Source organism: Pieris napi, chromosome 6 (assembly GCF_905475465.1).
Source record: "Pieris napi chromosome 6, ilPieNapi1.2, whole genome shotgun sequence".
In the NCBI taxonomy this organism is placed as follows: domain Eukaryota; kingdom Metazoa; phylum Arthropoda; class Insecta; order Lepidoptera; family Pieridae; genus Pieris; species Pieris napi.
In genome coordinates, this window is record NC_062239.1 from 7537582 (window position 1) to 7553969 (window position 16388).

At 31.4% G+C, this 16388-nt stretch overlaps 3 protein-coding genes and 1 pseudogene across 3 annotated transcripts; all 4 read right to left on the bottom strand.

Annotated features, from left to right (window-relative positions):
• Window positions 1-7449: 7449 nt before the first annotated feature.
• LOC125050224 (carbonyl reductase [NADPH] 1-like) lies at window positions 7450-9644 on the bottom strand. Its single transcript, XM_047649924.1, has one exon. It carries the CDS (start codon window positions 8345-8347, stop codon window positions 7466-7468), a length of 882 nt encoding a protein of 293 aa, XP_047505880.1. The 5' UTR covers window positions 8348-9644; the 3' UTR covers window positions 7450-7465.
• Window positions 9645-9934: 290 nt separating this feature from the next.
• Window positions 9935-11107, bottom strand: LOC125050222 ((+)-neomenthol dehydrogenase-like). The gene has a single exon (XM_047649922.1). The coding sequence runs from the start codon at window positions 10967-10969 to the stop codon at window positions 10076-10078; it is 894 nt and encodes a 297-aa protein (XP_047505878.1). The 5' UTR covers window positions 10970-11107; the 3' UTR covers window positions 9935-10075.
• A 188-nt stretch (window positions 11108-11295) lies between these two features.
• Window positions 11296-12336, bottom strand: LOC125050223 (annotated as a pseudogene).
• A 420-nt stretch (window positions 12337-12756) lies between these two features.
• Window positions 12757-13688, bottom strand: LOC125050570 (carbonyl reductase [NADPH] 3-like). Its single transcript, XM_047650497.1, has one exon. It carries the CDS (start codon window positions 13686-13688, stop codon window positions 12807-12809), a length of 882 nt encoding a protein of 293 aa, XP_047506453.1. The 3' UTR covers window positions 12757-12806.
• Between the last annotated feature and the right edge of the window lie 2700 nt (window positions 13689-16388).

Sequence of the window (16388 nt, forward strand, 5' to 3'; positions counted from 1 at the left end):
AAATCGGTCAAGCCGTTTTCATGTTATGTCGTGACAACGGAAAACGGGTTTCATTTTTATATATATAGATATGTAAATTAATTGAAATAAATAATACATAACAGTATATACGCCGGTCCAAGTCCGACCAGTCCACCACAAGTAGCACGCCTTCACGAGTATGGTTAGGTTTCGGTCCCAGACTAGAAATGAATTAGGAACCTAGGAAAGTCAATCAGGAGAACAGTCTTATAGTAAAAACAATTTTAAATATTGTTTGAATTATTACAGTTTCCAAGTTCGCTATATGTTTAACAATGATATCGATCAGTCAATTCTTTTTTTATTTATTTACAACGTATTATTTTAGAAGATTAATGTTTATTGTTGAAGAAACCCATTATTAGGGTGTGTTGTTTAGTTGTTCAACTCGGAAGTTTAGGGAGATCTTGGTTTAATTCCCACGAGATATTAATTTTTAGGTTTAAAGGTAAAACAAGCTAATAATGAAAGTTGCTGAGATGGTCGTAGTTATAGGGTACAGATTTTATAAAGATCATATTCTTCTGTGTATTATACAAAACATTTCTTAACATCTTATAATTTAGTAATAACATAAAATGAATGAATTATACATCCCCATTGAATCTTGCGGCTCCGACACCAATTCTTCGTCAACCACTGTCTTTGCCGTGTTCTGGGTATCTACTGGCCCGAGAAGATGTCCAACGAGAAACTTTGGGAGTTCTGCCGAGAAACTCCGATTAGCCAGCAAATCAAGCCACGCAAGTAGAACTGGATAGGCCAGAGATTCCAATCATATCCTCAACCAGGCACTTGATTGGAACCCGCAAGGTAAGCGGAAATATGAGCGTCTCCAGCAAAGCAAGTTGTAAAGTTGCAGATGAGGCAAAGAGAGTCGGCAAGTCTTGGAGCGAGCAAAGCTAAAGACCAGTAAGTTGCTGGACTCACTGTGGTCCTATCTTAAATTGTTTGAATAATTATGTAAATAATAAATTTACTATGAAGGATTGTAATTGTATACATCAATTCATATCAAAGTTGGTTACATATAAAATATTTAAAATACACTCAATTTAGTAAATTTAATTTAATAAACTTTAATTAGATTACAATTTTCAAGGCTTTGCGTAAAATAATTTAGAATAAATCAAATAGTATTTAAACTAAGTACAAGTTCGGAATGCAAATAATTGTCGTCCGGACAGGAAGACATATTGAATCAATTTGTTTGTACAATTCTAACCGGGAGTCTGGCATATAAATCACACATCACTATGAAATATTGCCTTCATAAACCAGTCCAAAATGACCCCTCTCCACTAACACGTATACGTGAAATGGAGCCGAATGTGTATGGTCACAAATATTTGAATAAATCGTTCATAGAGTTCTCGTTTTGAAGAGTTTATTCAATTATGTTTATTGACTGGAAAAATATGTTTTGTATCATCAGATTTTATTTAACTGTTTTGTATATGAAATATACAATTACGTATTATTTCAATAACCATACAACTTAATAAAATATATTTTCTAGATGTCCTAATTGTATTTGTAAAAAAGTGTTTATTTACAAAATGCAAGCGATAAACGCTAAAATCTTATACAAGTATCAAAGAATTTTCATTAAGTTAAAATTGGATTCTTTTCCTTTGACCCATCGAGTTTTAAGTTGAGTGATTTTGGGCGTGGATATTAAAGAGATTTTCATAATCAATCAACATAGATTTTAGGCTTTGTACAATGTTAATATATTGTACTTTACTATGAAAAGCTAAGTTTAATGTTAATATAAATTCAGTGGCGTTATGTACTGTAGTACTGTAGTACTCTATATGGTCATTGGGCTTAGATTGCATCCGTTTCTTTGATCATATTCATTTCAAGTGGGTGATCAGCCTCCTAATAAATGTTGGTTTTTGGATTTGAGACATTCAGCTTTCGCAACTAAAATCAATTTTTCGTCGCAGTTATAAAGCACATCTTTATCAACAAATATCCCACGAAAACTAGTTTTTAATTCGCCCAAAAATATTTATTTATCTGTTTCTTATAGTAGTTTAACATATACTATATCAATTATTCTTATTTTTTATTTACTAAATACTTTTACACACAAATCTTCCAAATCTTCTTTTACTTACACTCTTAATTTTAACTATTATTATTATTATTACATTATTTTTATTTTTTTGTGTCTGAGACAACTAAATGTGTTTTTGTGTCTGTGTACTCTGGCAGAATGACCAGCGCTGTGGAACACGTCTGCTCCACAGCATAATGCTGAGCCAGGGTCAGTGTACCACAACACACACATCACACACAATTTTTTTTATTATTTTCCTTTTTTCTTTCCATATTTTTCTGTTTTTTTTCTTTCTTGATTATTATTAGTATTATTTTGTGGAATTCGTTAGTAATAAATGTTTCTGTCTGTCTTTCCTCGGGATGTTATCATTCGTACAAGCGAGTGATAGATGCGCACATAGACAGAATGGTGGCTGGGAATCGAACCTACGACCTCAGAGAAGCTGAAGCTCCATGCCAACACTGCTTTAATATCGTAACACCAATAAAATCTGGCTTAAATATATACTATGAGTAACATTTATCGCAAAAACAAAGAAATATCCGAGTACAATGAAATATTTGTATAATATTCGATCTTATACAAATAATTCATGCATAAAGACTCAGAGATCGTCTGAAACTTATTCGATTCCAATTGCGTCTGAAACCGAAGATATTCACCACAGAGCAAAAACAAAGGAAATGAAACGACGTACAGAAAAATAAAAGAAAAACGGCCATGAATGAGTCGGGTCTATGCTATGGGGTTCTATTTTTTTCGTAAAATAATTTATCATGTTTTCATAATCATAAATATTTTTAATGTATATAATAATAAGAATAGTGTGAATACGTTTTGTGTGGATAAAAGTAAATTTTATGCCAACGCATTTGTTAAGGGCAACGATTAACTTTCCTAAGAACTAATATTTTGTCAAATTACACTGACAGAACAATAAATTCAGTATACACTATAAAACGCATTTAATATTCGTCAACGATGTTTTAATCTGTTACCAGTAGATCCCTAAAAGGCAAATGAAACATGGAGATAGAAAAAAACAAAAACAAAACGGTCCTTATCGCGCGAAGTATCAGCCCCTTCGCATCGGCATTCAATGACGACGTCTTTGAGCGATCTCGAAACACAATTCAATTTTAACATCTTTCACGTAAAGGAATTTCGAAGGAGAAATTTGGGGAAATTTTCAATTGTTTTTCGGAAAACAAAATATTGATGCGACTAGCTTTACTTAGCCAAACAATTACTTCAATTATTATGGGCAATTTTTATAAGGTTTCCGGTTTCCATAGACATTTATTTTCCTTAAGATTCTTCTTTTTAGATTTAAACTTATTATAGTGTGGGGTCTAGCGATAGATGTATTTTGTCACAATCATATTTCTGTCACGATTATTTTTTGTTTAGGTATCATCGATACAATATATCGCACGCATCATGTTTCTTTTTTTTTAGTTTTTCTCTTTAACTAGGGTTGCCTGGAAGAGATCGCTTATTAGCGATAAGGCCGCCCGTTGCATCCCTTATAATTTTTATGTATTATGTTTCATTTTTTTGCAACGAAGTGTAAATAAATAAATAACTATAATTATATTCTAATAGGAGCCAACAAATTCCAACTTTAAATGATTACAGTCCTTTTCCATATCATAAATATTTAATGTTGCTCGTATTGGCTTGGAGCAATAAAATAAAAACTACATACACATGCGTTCGTTGAAATCTTATCTAATATTTATGTTCTTATAAAAGTACTGGAATCAACATCTTTTGGCACTCACAAGGCAATGTTCACATTTTGGCCGCAAACTTTCAACTATCGACGCTCATTCGTAATCAACGGGCAGAACTCGTGAAATTTTCAGGCAAGCTTTATCAGCAATGAAGCTTTATACAAATTTATGGATAGAACCTCTTTGAACCTACATTTGTTGTACACTCATAATAAATATATTCATTTTATTTTATAAGATATAGTATCAAAAACCATTAATAGATGGCAGCACATTATTATGTGCTTATTGTGAATGATGTGCATCGAATACTAAAACGCGGTAACATGTTAATTTCTAAATTTATATAATATTTTTTTGTTCGTGATTAATGAGTCTTCAATTTGAACATACAGTACTCCAAAATTAATAATGCGCATAGAGATCTTCGCCAGTGATCGTATTCCGAATCATTGAATCGTAAGGGCCCTAAACAATGCACTTACATTTTGCACCTTGTAGGAAAGAAATAAGAGTCAATATCATGACGTGTACACAATCGAAAAGAATCGGGTGGTCACGGCGGTCTTGCGAAGATCTGTATGCGCATTATTAATTTTGGAGTACTGTATGTGCCTATGAAATCATAGTCAAATAATTTATTTATTATAATATTATTAGTACTAGAACTTGATTCGTCATTTTAAACTTTAATAATGGGTAAAACTGCCCCATGCTACTTATAATGATTCGTTATCTAATAAGACTTTTCAATACCCTAGTCGAGTTGCACCGAACTTTAAGTACATTTTTAAAATATTTTTTTAATTTATTCTTCTTTAGGCGCGTTATGAAAAATTGGTGAGAGTGAAATTTTACGATGCGCGCGCACCACAAAATTATCAGTATGAACCAGAGAGTACCAGCCGGGCGCCGAGCGTGCGCGAGCGAGATGGGAATAAGACAATCTACAAGTAAAAAGAAATAGAATATGCGTGAAGTTAGCAGCTATGCCAAGAATTTTGAATGACCATAATGATGTAGTACCTTTTAAACAAATAAAGGAGTTTTAATTATTTTTTCAAAGAAATTTAGCAATGCTTTTTCACAAAACCTATTGTTACTTAGTTAAAAGGTTATGAAACATACCTAGTTATTAAATTGAATGAATAATACATATAATAAAATAATAAATAATAATTATTATTATTAATATTAATGAATAATTAAATAATATACTAAATAATATTAAATTATTAACGTTAAATATTTATTATTAATTATTTAATATTTTAAGAAAATAAAGAAAGCCAAAGAAGTATAACTTCTTACGCCGTTACATAAGTACACGCACCCTTTTTTTTCTAACATTGAAAATAATTTAAGAGTTGACTCTGAGGGTTAGAAGATAAAATTTAATTAAATTAGTTCATTCCCTCGAAAAGCAAGCTATCAATACCACTCTGGCAATACTAAAAAGTAAAGATAAATAAAATTCAACGAGAAGGAACGGGGCCAAGAATCGAATAAACACAGCTACCTTAACTAGTATCTGAATTGCGTGATATTAATATTAAGTATGGCATTAAAATATCAATACCATATACTATTAAATATATGAGAAATTAATTTTAAATTCTTGCTACACATTTTTGTTAGTTATTTCAATTTAATCATTTTCTTTTTCATGATATATAACACATATAATGACGACTCATTGGTCTAGTGGCTAGTACCCCTGACTGCGAATCCCCATGGATTCGATCCCCGGCTGAGACGAACATCGATGTGATGAGCATTAGGTGTTGAGCTTAGGTCTTGGGTGTTTAAATATGTATTTATATGTCTATCTATCTGTAATATGTATGCATATCCGTTGCCTAGTACCCATAACACAAGCTTCACCAGCTTAGCATGGGACTAGGTCAATTGGTGTGAATTGTCTTTAAAAAAAAAAAACATAGTTCACGTAAAATAAGTTGGCCGATGCCATTGAATACGCAGAAATCGCTTTAGATTTTTTCACTAAAAGTAAATGCGCAAAGGCCTACCACACAAAATCTCGTCAGGTACATGCTGACATTAATAATAATTTCGTTTTATGCTTTGGAAGCGGTTGATGCAACTTACACATGAATAATCATTAAAATTATGTTATTAATGACTTAAATGAAAATTTGTAGTTTCCATAGCCATTATTGTTTTAAGAACAAAGCTGATAAGATAAGATTGTATATAAAATTAATCTAAATCTTTACGTCGCTAAATTATCTAGTTAGATTGACAAACGTTCACCATTATATTTGTCATAACTATCAAAGCATTACAGATACCAACTGGAAAGTACAAGAAAAGTAAACATCAATTTTATAAAGCACAATGTGCCACCAAAATTACAATAATATGGAAATAACAAAGTTAAAATTGTTGCATTATGCGAATCATGGCCCATAAAACACTTTGTTAAATGTGCACATGCTTTAAATTGAGTAAAACGACTATACTATATTCTGTTAAACGTTAAATTGCTTGTGAAATGGCGCTTTTTAAATTATTCTCTTCTAGCTGCGCTTCAGTTTTCTAATAGTTTTTCGTTATTTATTAAACAGATATCAAACGAAATTAAATAACTCAAAAAATTAAATAGACGAAATTAAAAATAAAATACAGAACAATTACTTAGTATACCTTAATTATAAAATATTTATATATTAATTTGCGTTGCGTAATTGTTTAAAAAATAATTAAATAATTCGTTCTTACTTTGAAAAGTTGACACGCTCTAATAATACAGCTTTTTATCATTATTCACACAACCGTCAAAACACAAATTCCGACAAATCCAATTGTTTACCAGGGAACTAATCCAACCAGTTGAAAAATATAAATAGTATTTGCTTACTTTATCCAACAAGTATTTGTCTCAATGTATTTCTGATGAGATTACAAACAATATTTCTACAGCAGTTGAATGAGTCACTACCACAGTTGACATTCCAATTATCATCAAATCCATCCTATCTTGCGTCTAGTTCTTTATTTTCAGGAAAATGAGACTCAAGAAATAATTGGTTCGATACCAATAGATATCGATTCTTTTTATGAATGTTCGAGAGTTATTGTTCTGTATGGTCGTGGTGAATTTTGTTCTTTGTTTTACATTTTATACAATGGTCTGGGAATAAATTGTATTTTATTAAAAAAGATTTCTAGGAAAATGCAGTTTATTGTTTGCTATTCCAACGTATTATAACTTTGATTAGAATTGTTGCATTTAAGTTACTTGTTGTTATGTGTAATGTGATATAAATATTAACTAAGCTGACCTTTCGTTCATTTATGTAAATGAACACTCCCAAAAAATATTTGTATGCCTTTAGGTCGCTTTTAATAATATTATGTTAGCAACAAATTTGATTAAAATAACGTAAATTAATTAGTAAGTATAATAAGCTAATTAAAATGTAAGCAAGTATTGAGGTACATTGTTACCGGTACATTGTTGTTTAAATAAAAAAGGTTAAATATATTACATTTAAAATAACGAATTATAGAACGTATATTATAAATACTACCATTATCAATAATTTATTATTATGAGAATCCAGGAAAATATTTAGCGTAGGAAGTGAAAACAAACAATTTTATAGAAATTTTATTATTGATTAACTTCTTCCAAAGCCTTTTCAAACGCATCAAACGTATCAAGAACGTTTAAACTAGAATCGGCCCAATTGACTTCAGTTTTGTCAAACCAAAAATATTTTCCTTTGACTGACTGATCAATGTCAAGTGCCAAGTAAACGGGAGTAACACCAGCTTCTTCTACAGTCATATCACCACCACCTTTAGTCATATTTGATCGGACAAATCCCGGGTTAAGGGAATTTATCGAAATTCCTTTGCCAACCTCATTTTGCTGCACTCTAGTTAAAGCAGACACTGCAACTTTTGAAACTCGGTAAGCCAAAACAGAGTTTTCAAAGAAGTCCTCTTCTTTCAGTGCATTATTTTTCACGGAATCTAAGAACCAGTTAAGAAATCCATAGACATCTTCTAACTTTATGTCTTTATTGGTTAGGCGTTGAACCCAGTAGGGATTCTTAATATTTGTAATATGTCCCCAATCACTGGATACATTGATAACTCGAGCATTGTCACGTAAAATTGGGAAGAAGTATTTTTGCATTAATATTATCCCATGAACGTTGACGTCTATAATTCTTTTAGCTTCTTCAAACGAGACTTTATAAAAGTCTGAGTCGAGAACGCCGGCATTGTTTATTAAAATATCTAGACCACCATATTTATTCTTCACATATTCAGCAAAAGTTTTAACGCTTTCTTCATCACTAACGTCAAGTTGATGATACTTTGGATAAAAACCATCTTTTTCTAACTTTGCCACAGCTTCTTTACCACGTTGTATGTTTCTTGACGTAAGATAAACAACTCCAACCTTTCTTCTACATAACTCTCTTACAATACCAAAACCAATGCCTTGGTTTGATCCGGTTACTAAGGCAATTTTAGATGTCATTTTCACCGTATAACATGTAAAATATCACTGACAAATAATATGCAAATAATAAGATATAAATGAATATAGATAACAAATGTAAACTAAATAATATTAAGATAACGTTATCACTAGCAACAAGTGCAGTCCACTTAGTACCAATTTAATTAAAATATGAAGTCTTGTTACAAAGAACCGGGTATTTGTACATACATTCAAATTAGATACAATGGTTCTCAAAGTGCTGGAAATACAAATAGTTAGAGCTAATATTAGCAAGCAATAGAAAACATAGGTAAACGATGGTGACTTCAGTTTTTACGTGTGGTTCTAACATATGTAATTTTAATAAAATAGTAAGAGGACACACTATCATCTATTGACACTATTTTCTATTATTCATTTTATTCAGAAATTCAGTAAATGCGTTCATATCTACATAGTCAAATACCAAAGAAGTATTGGCCCAATCTTTCTGGGATTTATCAAACCAAATGTATTTTCCTTTGACTGACTGATCAGCATCTAAAGCTAAAAAAATTGGTGCATCAGAAGCTTCTTCAGGCGTTAACATACCAGTTCCTTTTGTCATTGGTGTTTTTACAAATCCTGGATGAAGGGAGTTTATAGAAATTCCTCTTCCAATGTGCCTTTGTTGCACCCTTGTATATGCACACAGTGCCATTTTTGATATTGCGTATGGTAAATAAAATTTCCAACTAAAATCTTCTATCCTCAGGGTATTATTTTTCACTGAATCCAAAAACCACATAATAAATTCTTCAATATCGTTTAATGTAAGATCTTCTTTGGATAACTTTTCCACCCAAAATTTATTCTTTAGCTGTGATAGATGACCTGTGTCACTACATATGTTAATTACACGAGCGTCATTATTCAAGAAACAATACAAATATTTTTCAAGGTTGAGAACACCATAAAAATTTACATTTATAACACGTTTTGCGTCTTCATAATCAATCACAGTTAAGTTTTTACAAATGACTGCTGCATTGTTAACAAGAATATCGATAGCAATTTTTTCTATTCTTATATAATCCGCAAATTTCTTTACACTTACTTCATCTGTAATATCAAGTTGATGGAATACAGTATTATATTTCTCGCGTTTTAATTTATCAACCGCATTTAAACCTCGTTTTTCATCACGTGCCGTTAAATACACTTTTTTAACGCCACGCTTGCACAATCCCTTTACGATACCATAACCAAGGCCACCATTTGCACCCGTTACTATTGCGACTTTTTGAATCATTTTTTAAAGGACACCCCTTGTAACACAAACATGATGTGCACCAAGTCTTGTTGCTATTTTATATGTCAAAAGTATAATAATATAAACAGTCAGTTAATGAAATGGCCTCATAAGGTCAATTGCGTCATATGTTTGTTAATTAATTAATTATAAATTGGTACATTGATCAACAAAGTACAGAAGAAGATTTCTTGTAGCTGTTTTGGCTTATGAAGAATTTTAATTTCTTTATTATTTGGATGTATGCTGTTGGGGTTAAAATTAATAAAATAAAGCAGTAATTTAATACTATTTTATAAAACTTGACTATTAAAATCATATATAGGTATAAGTAAAAGAGATAACGAATATTTTATTATATTTTTTTGACATCGTAACACTTTACAACATACAAAGATACAAAGAAAGATAAATAACTATAATACTAAAGCAGTCCACATTCAATGATATTCTTATTCCTCATGATAAACTTTTTAAGGTGTTTCTATAGCTCTCCGATCTAGTAATTTTTTGAATAGGCTTGGATCAACGTAATTTAGGTCTAATGAAATATTAGTCCATTCTTTTTCGGTTTTGTCAAACCAAATGTATTTGCCCTTGATAGATTGATCAGCATCTAAAGCCAAATAAACGGGAGCATCACTGGCTTGCTCAATAGTTAGCATACCTGTCTCCTTCGTCATTGACGTTTTCACAAAGCCAGGGTGCAACGAATTTATAGAAATTCCTCTCCCAATTTTTTTCTGCTGTATTCTCGTGTATGCAGACAAAGCAATTTTTGATACTACATACGATAAAAAATAAGGCAACGAAAAGTCTTCTTCTTTCAAAGTATTATTCCTTACCGCGTCTAAAAACCAATCCGTAAATTTTTTGACATTATCTAATGTTAAGTCATCTTTTGAGAGAGTATTAATCCAATATTTATTCTTCAGTTTAGATAAATGCCCAAGATCACTCGACACGTTGATAACACGTGCGTTATTATTTAACAACGGAAAGATATACTTTTCAATAGTGAGAATGCTATCAAAGTTGACACTGATAACGCGTTTAGCGTCTTCATATGTTGCTCCTGTTACGTTATCACCTGCGACTGCAGCATTATTAAATAAAATATCAATGCCCCTGAGCTCTGTTTTAATAAAACCAGCAAACCTTATAACACTTTCTTCATTTGTTATGTCGAGTTGGTGAAAAAGGGGATTGTAACCTTCTAGTTTTAAATTATTTACAGCTTCTACGCCTCTTTTTTCATCTCGAGCCGTAAGATAAACATGGCTGACTCCTCGTTTACATAACTCTTTCACTATTCCCAAGCCAATACCTTTATTGGCTCCAGTAACTATAGCAACTTTATTTATCATGTTATCGGTACAAAATATGCCCACACACTGACAATGCGGAGCAGGCTTGTCTGATTAAATAGCATTAAAACATTGTAATCGCAATATTATGTATATTAGATACATATATCATCCATGCGATAACAGATATAATTATATCAAAAGTCCAACCAACGCATTGCAAAATATTAAAACAAAGAAATCTAAAGAACATGCAGTGCTTTTATAGATGCAGGTACTAAACACACACAAAACCATCCACAAATGTGCCACGCTCATCTTATTTTGTGGAGCTCCCGGCTCCACGCTCACTAGAGACAACTTCTGGGCCTAGTATAATACACGTTATGTAATAATTAAAATATTAAAAAAGGACGTGTTATTCTGTAATGATTACAAACTTAGAATTAGATATACAAAGCTATAGTTTAAAAAATCCTTAATGATAAAATTAAGAGATTTTTTGCAAAAATTCTTTCATAGTATGCTCGTCCACATAATTTAAAACTAAAGAAGTATCCGCCCAATCTACTTCAGCCTTGTCATACCAAATGTATTTCCCTCTGATAGATGTATCAGCATCTAACGCTAGATAGACCGGTGCCTCAGCAGCTTCTTCGATAGTTAAAAGACCAGTTCCTTTTGTCATTGAAGTTTTCACAAAACCCGGGTGCAGTGAGTTAACACATATACCCCTGCCAGTTTGTCTCTGCTGTACTCTCGTGTACGCTGAAACTGCTATTTTTGCAACAACGTAGGAATAAAGAAATTTCCATGTAAAATCTTCTTTCTTAAATGTATTATTTTTAATTGAATCTAGAAACCAACTTGTAAAATCTTTTATATTATTTAGCTGTAGGTCTTCTCGCGATAGTCTTTCGATCCAGTATATGTTTTTTAGTTTAGAAAGATGACCACTATCACTTACTTGATATGTTAATAACTCGCACGTTATCATTTAATAACGGATAAATATACTTTTCAATGGTGAGAATGCTATTGAAATTTACATTTATAACATTTTTAGCATCATCATATGTAACCTCTGAAAATGTTTTGCATGCCACCGCTGCGTTATTTACTAAAATATCTATACCTCTGTGTCGGTTTTTTATATAACATTCAAATTTTTTAATACTTTCTTCGTTTGTTATGTCTAGCTGGTGAAATACTGGATTAAAGCCCTCAGAATTAAGGATTTTCACAGCTTCAGTGCCTCGTTTCTCATCACGCGCTGTTAGATACACAGTTTTAACACCTCGCTTACATAAAAGCTTTATGATACCAAATCCTATGCCTTGATTAGCTCCAGTAACGACGGCCACCTTGTCAATCATGTTCACTATTTAATGCGATCCAAACAACTATTATTCGATTTACAACTAAATAAAAGACGTAAAAACATTAATTGCACTGATTTTATTAAAGCGTGCTTGGTTTACATATTAAAAGAGATATTAATTTATAATTTATAGCTAATGATTACTTGTACGGGTGTAATGACAAATACGGCTTAAAAGTAATTTAATTTATTTAATACTATGGCCACATATACCTATTCACAATGATTGTTATGTGTTGTGTTGTAAGTTATAGATTGTGAATCCTTTTTGGTTTCAGTCTTAAATAATGGAGTAAGTTTAATGAGTACGATATAAATATTAATAATGCTCATAACTAATGATAAAAAGTAATTATTTTAACTACCTTGGGGTTCAGACAACAAACACGTAGATACGAAATAAACCTATTCACTATTATTTGAATGTTTTTTATAAAAAATAATTTGTTTTGTTAATAGATACTGAAGATCATTTATTCAACTTTTAATAAAAATACATATCTAAGAAATATATTACTAGATAAATCTTTCAACAAATTCTTTGTATGTTGCTGGATCAATATAATTTAAGTCTAAGTATATATTTGTCCAATCTTTTTCAGTTTTGTCGAACCAAATATATTTACCCTTAATCGACTGATCAGCATCTAAACTTAAATAGACAGGAGCATCACTTGCTTCTTCAATAGTTAAATAACCTACTTCTTTCGTCATTGATGTTTTTACGAATCCTGGGTGCAACGAATTAATCGATATATCTCTATCTATTTCTCTTTGTTGCACTCGTGTGTACGCAGAAACAGCAATTTTCGATATCACATACGAAAATAGGATACTCCATTCAAAATCTTCTTCATTCATGGTATTATTTTGAACTGAATCTATAAACCACTTTGTGAAATTTTGTATATCATTTAATGTTACATCTTCTTGAGCCAGTTTTTTAATCCAATATTTATTTTTAATTTTAGAAAGATGACCGCACTCACTAGACATATTTATGACACGCGCTTTGTCATTTAAAAGTGGAAAAATATACTTCTCAACTGTGAGTAAACTATTGAAGTTCGTATTTATGACATCAATAGCATCCTCGTATGATACTCCCGTAATATCTTTAGTTGCGATTCCAGCGTTGTTAATAAGAATATCAATACCACTATGACGACTTTTTATAAAATCTGCGAACTTCTTAACACTTTCTCCGTTGGTTACATCAAGTTGGTGAAATATGGGTTGGTATCCTTCAGCTTCTAGGGCTTTTACAGATTCTGTGCCTTTTGTTACATCACGTGCCGTGAGGTACACAACTTTAACACCACGTTTACATAACTGGTTTACTATACCATAACCTATTCCCTTATTGGCACCAGTTACTACTGCAACTTTGTCAATCATGCTGTTGCGATGTTAAAAACACTGTTACTATCAAGTTTAAACTTCGGTTAAATACATGTTTAGCTAATGATAAATAAACTTTATCGTACTAGTTAAGTCAAAGTCCATTCCTTATATTATGTTCCGATAATATTATTTGAACTTAATTAGTAACTTCAAATTTTATTTACAAGTACATACATTTGCAAGTATACAGAGTAATTTCAGTGCATGTACCTACCTTCGACTTAAAAAATATAACTCTAAGGTAAGTAAGGAGTGAAGATTTTTTGTAAAAAAATTGTTTCATTTAATGGCTATTAAAAATTGCTCAAAAGTTTCAGTTAAAAATAAAATTTTAAGATCAACTTAAGCAATTTGTTTGAAGAATGAACATATTTTTCACGTTTGTTTTCGCCGCATCATGTAAGAACGATTTGTCTTCCTCAGGAATAAAAATATTCAATTCGTTTAAAATATGAAAAACGTACTAGGAACAAGTGTGCGATGTTCGGCAGTAAACCCTTGTCCCTTGTCGCCCTTTACCCCGTCAAATATTATTTAAATAAGTTTATCATCATTGGGCCAAAACCATCCCGATTATATATGTAGTACATATAATTTTTATTAAAAAGCCGTTTTTATCTTAGTCATGTTAAGTCATGCGTTATTGTAATGCATATTACGAAAAAATATCAATGAAACGATCACTTTTTGACAGTTCAGTGACATTGAAGCATAGCATACTGTCAGTCCTACGCCTGCTCTCGTCATCCTTCTGTCACCGCCGGCGTGGCCGTTTTATCCTCATTATCAGTTTAGATAAACGGCTTTGTACATCCCTTTATCTTATCCCTGTATCTTATAAGCAATATTTGTAATAAATATATGTTCCAAAACGCTTTCTTGTTGCTTTGCCTTACAATTCTAAAAGGCTATACAAAAGCTAAGTTAAGTAAATCTAAAGAGAATTTCAAAGGTAGAATTGAAAAACAAAGTCAAGTACGCCTCGAAATTGATAGAAGGTAAAGGGTTGACAAGATTACATCAAGGGCCTTGGAGGCCTGTTTGCTCGAATTTCAAGCAATACCTATCAGAACCATCGGTAAGTTTGCGATACAAATTTTTACGGAGCCCTCAAAGGGTCTCGGTAGCGATACCATCTTTTTAACCTTTTATGAGTCAAATAGTAAACGGCATCACAAATACCGAAGTCAAAGGAATTAAATTTTGTTTGGTCTCCCATTTTTAAGGTTTTGATAGATCGAACTATTTTCACAGGCGTTACAATTTTACGTACTTTGAATTTTTTTTATTGAAAATCTATTTCATGAATTTCACTTTTGAAAATTAGTCAAATCCTGAAAAATTTAATATTTGAAGTATTAATTACACGCCAATAATAATAACAGTTTTATAACATATTAGTAAGACCTCAATATAAATAAGACATTTTTAAATTTAGTTGGTATTTACATCTTTAATATAATCCCCATTAATGTAATGTGTATTTTTGTTACATTTGCATGCTATTCCTATATTATTAGTTACTGGCTGATTTATATAGAACACGAAAGCAGGGCTTTGAGGGCGTTTTTGGAACTAAAAAACGGAGGCACACATGACATTCACTTTCGAGTATTCGTTCAGTAACATATGTGCGGAAAGCTCTTTGGAGCGGTGCGACCTCAACGGGTGTTATCAGTTGCTTTTTCTATTAGAAACCACGCCACATTTAGATCTCGCGTACCTAGAAACGTTGATATTAGTGAAATGGAAGTCTGTATATTTAAAATGCCTTTAAAATATAGCTTAATTACGATAACAAGTTGAAATTAATCCAGGCGTATAGCAGCATATTGTTTAATCTAAAGGTATGCAATTATTGGTAATCCGACATTTTCATGGCCAGCCAGATGGTAATTTTCGTAATACGCACCAAATACTCATAAACGGCGTATCATGTGTAATTCATTACTGAAATGAATTCCAAATTAATGAATAGCAACTTATTCAAGTGTATTAAATATGTATTAACATTTTGATTTACATCAGTTGGAATAATGTACTAGTGGAGTTATGTATTTGGATCACTCTATATTGATCAGTACTTTATTATAATATTATTTATTAATTCGAGAGAACACGTATATCAAAAGCGCGAGCCTTGTTAGAGATTGAGTGCTTTCTTTATTCTATGCGTTTCGAATGTTTTCGGGTTAGACTTGCGTCAATAATTGTCGTGAAGTTGTCGTAGAAATGTATTAGTTACCTATAATATTTAATATTATTTTCACAGGCGTTACAATTTACGTACATTGAAAAAATCTATTTAATTTCTATACAACTCGAATTAGACTTTTGCAAATTAGTCGAATCTAGTCTTTAGTCTATTAGTCTATTTTACAATTTAACTATGAATATTGATGGAATTCAGACCATATAGAAGAACAATTCTTTGCCCTGGTAAATCGACACAATTTGAATCAATCTGTTAAAGATACTATGAATATATGATAAACTAATTTCTATGGTGCTTAATAATAAATGAAGCTAATTAAGTATAAATAAGAATGGAACATTTGTACTCAGTTATTCAATTTACCCTCACAAAATGTCTATTGTAAATGACATGATTAAACATTGATTAAGTTATAATGGATGTAACGTAGTGCTCTTTGGTTATTTAACGAAAATTGGGGTTTTTCCAAAAGGGTTTAC

Excerpts from the sequence above, each read along its gene's own strand:
- LOC125050224 (XM_047649924.1), bottom strand. The coding sequence starts at position 8,347 with ATGACATCTAAAATTGCCTTAGTAACCGGATCAAACCAAGGCATTGGT.
- LOC125050222 (XM_047649922.1), bottom strand. The coding sequence starts at position 10,969 with ATGATAAATAAAGTTGCTATAGTTACTGGAGCCAATAAAGGTATTGGC.
- LOC125050570 (XM_047650497.1), bottom strand. The coding sequence starts at position 13,688 with ATGATTGACAAAGTTGCAGTAGTAACTGGTGCCAATAAGGGAATAGGT.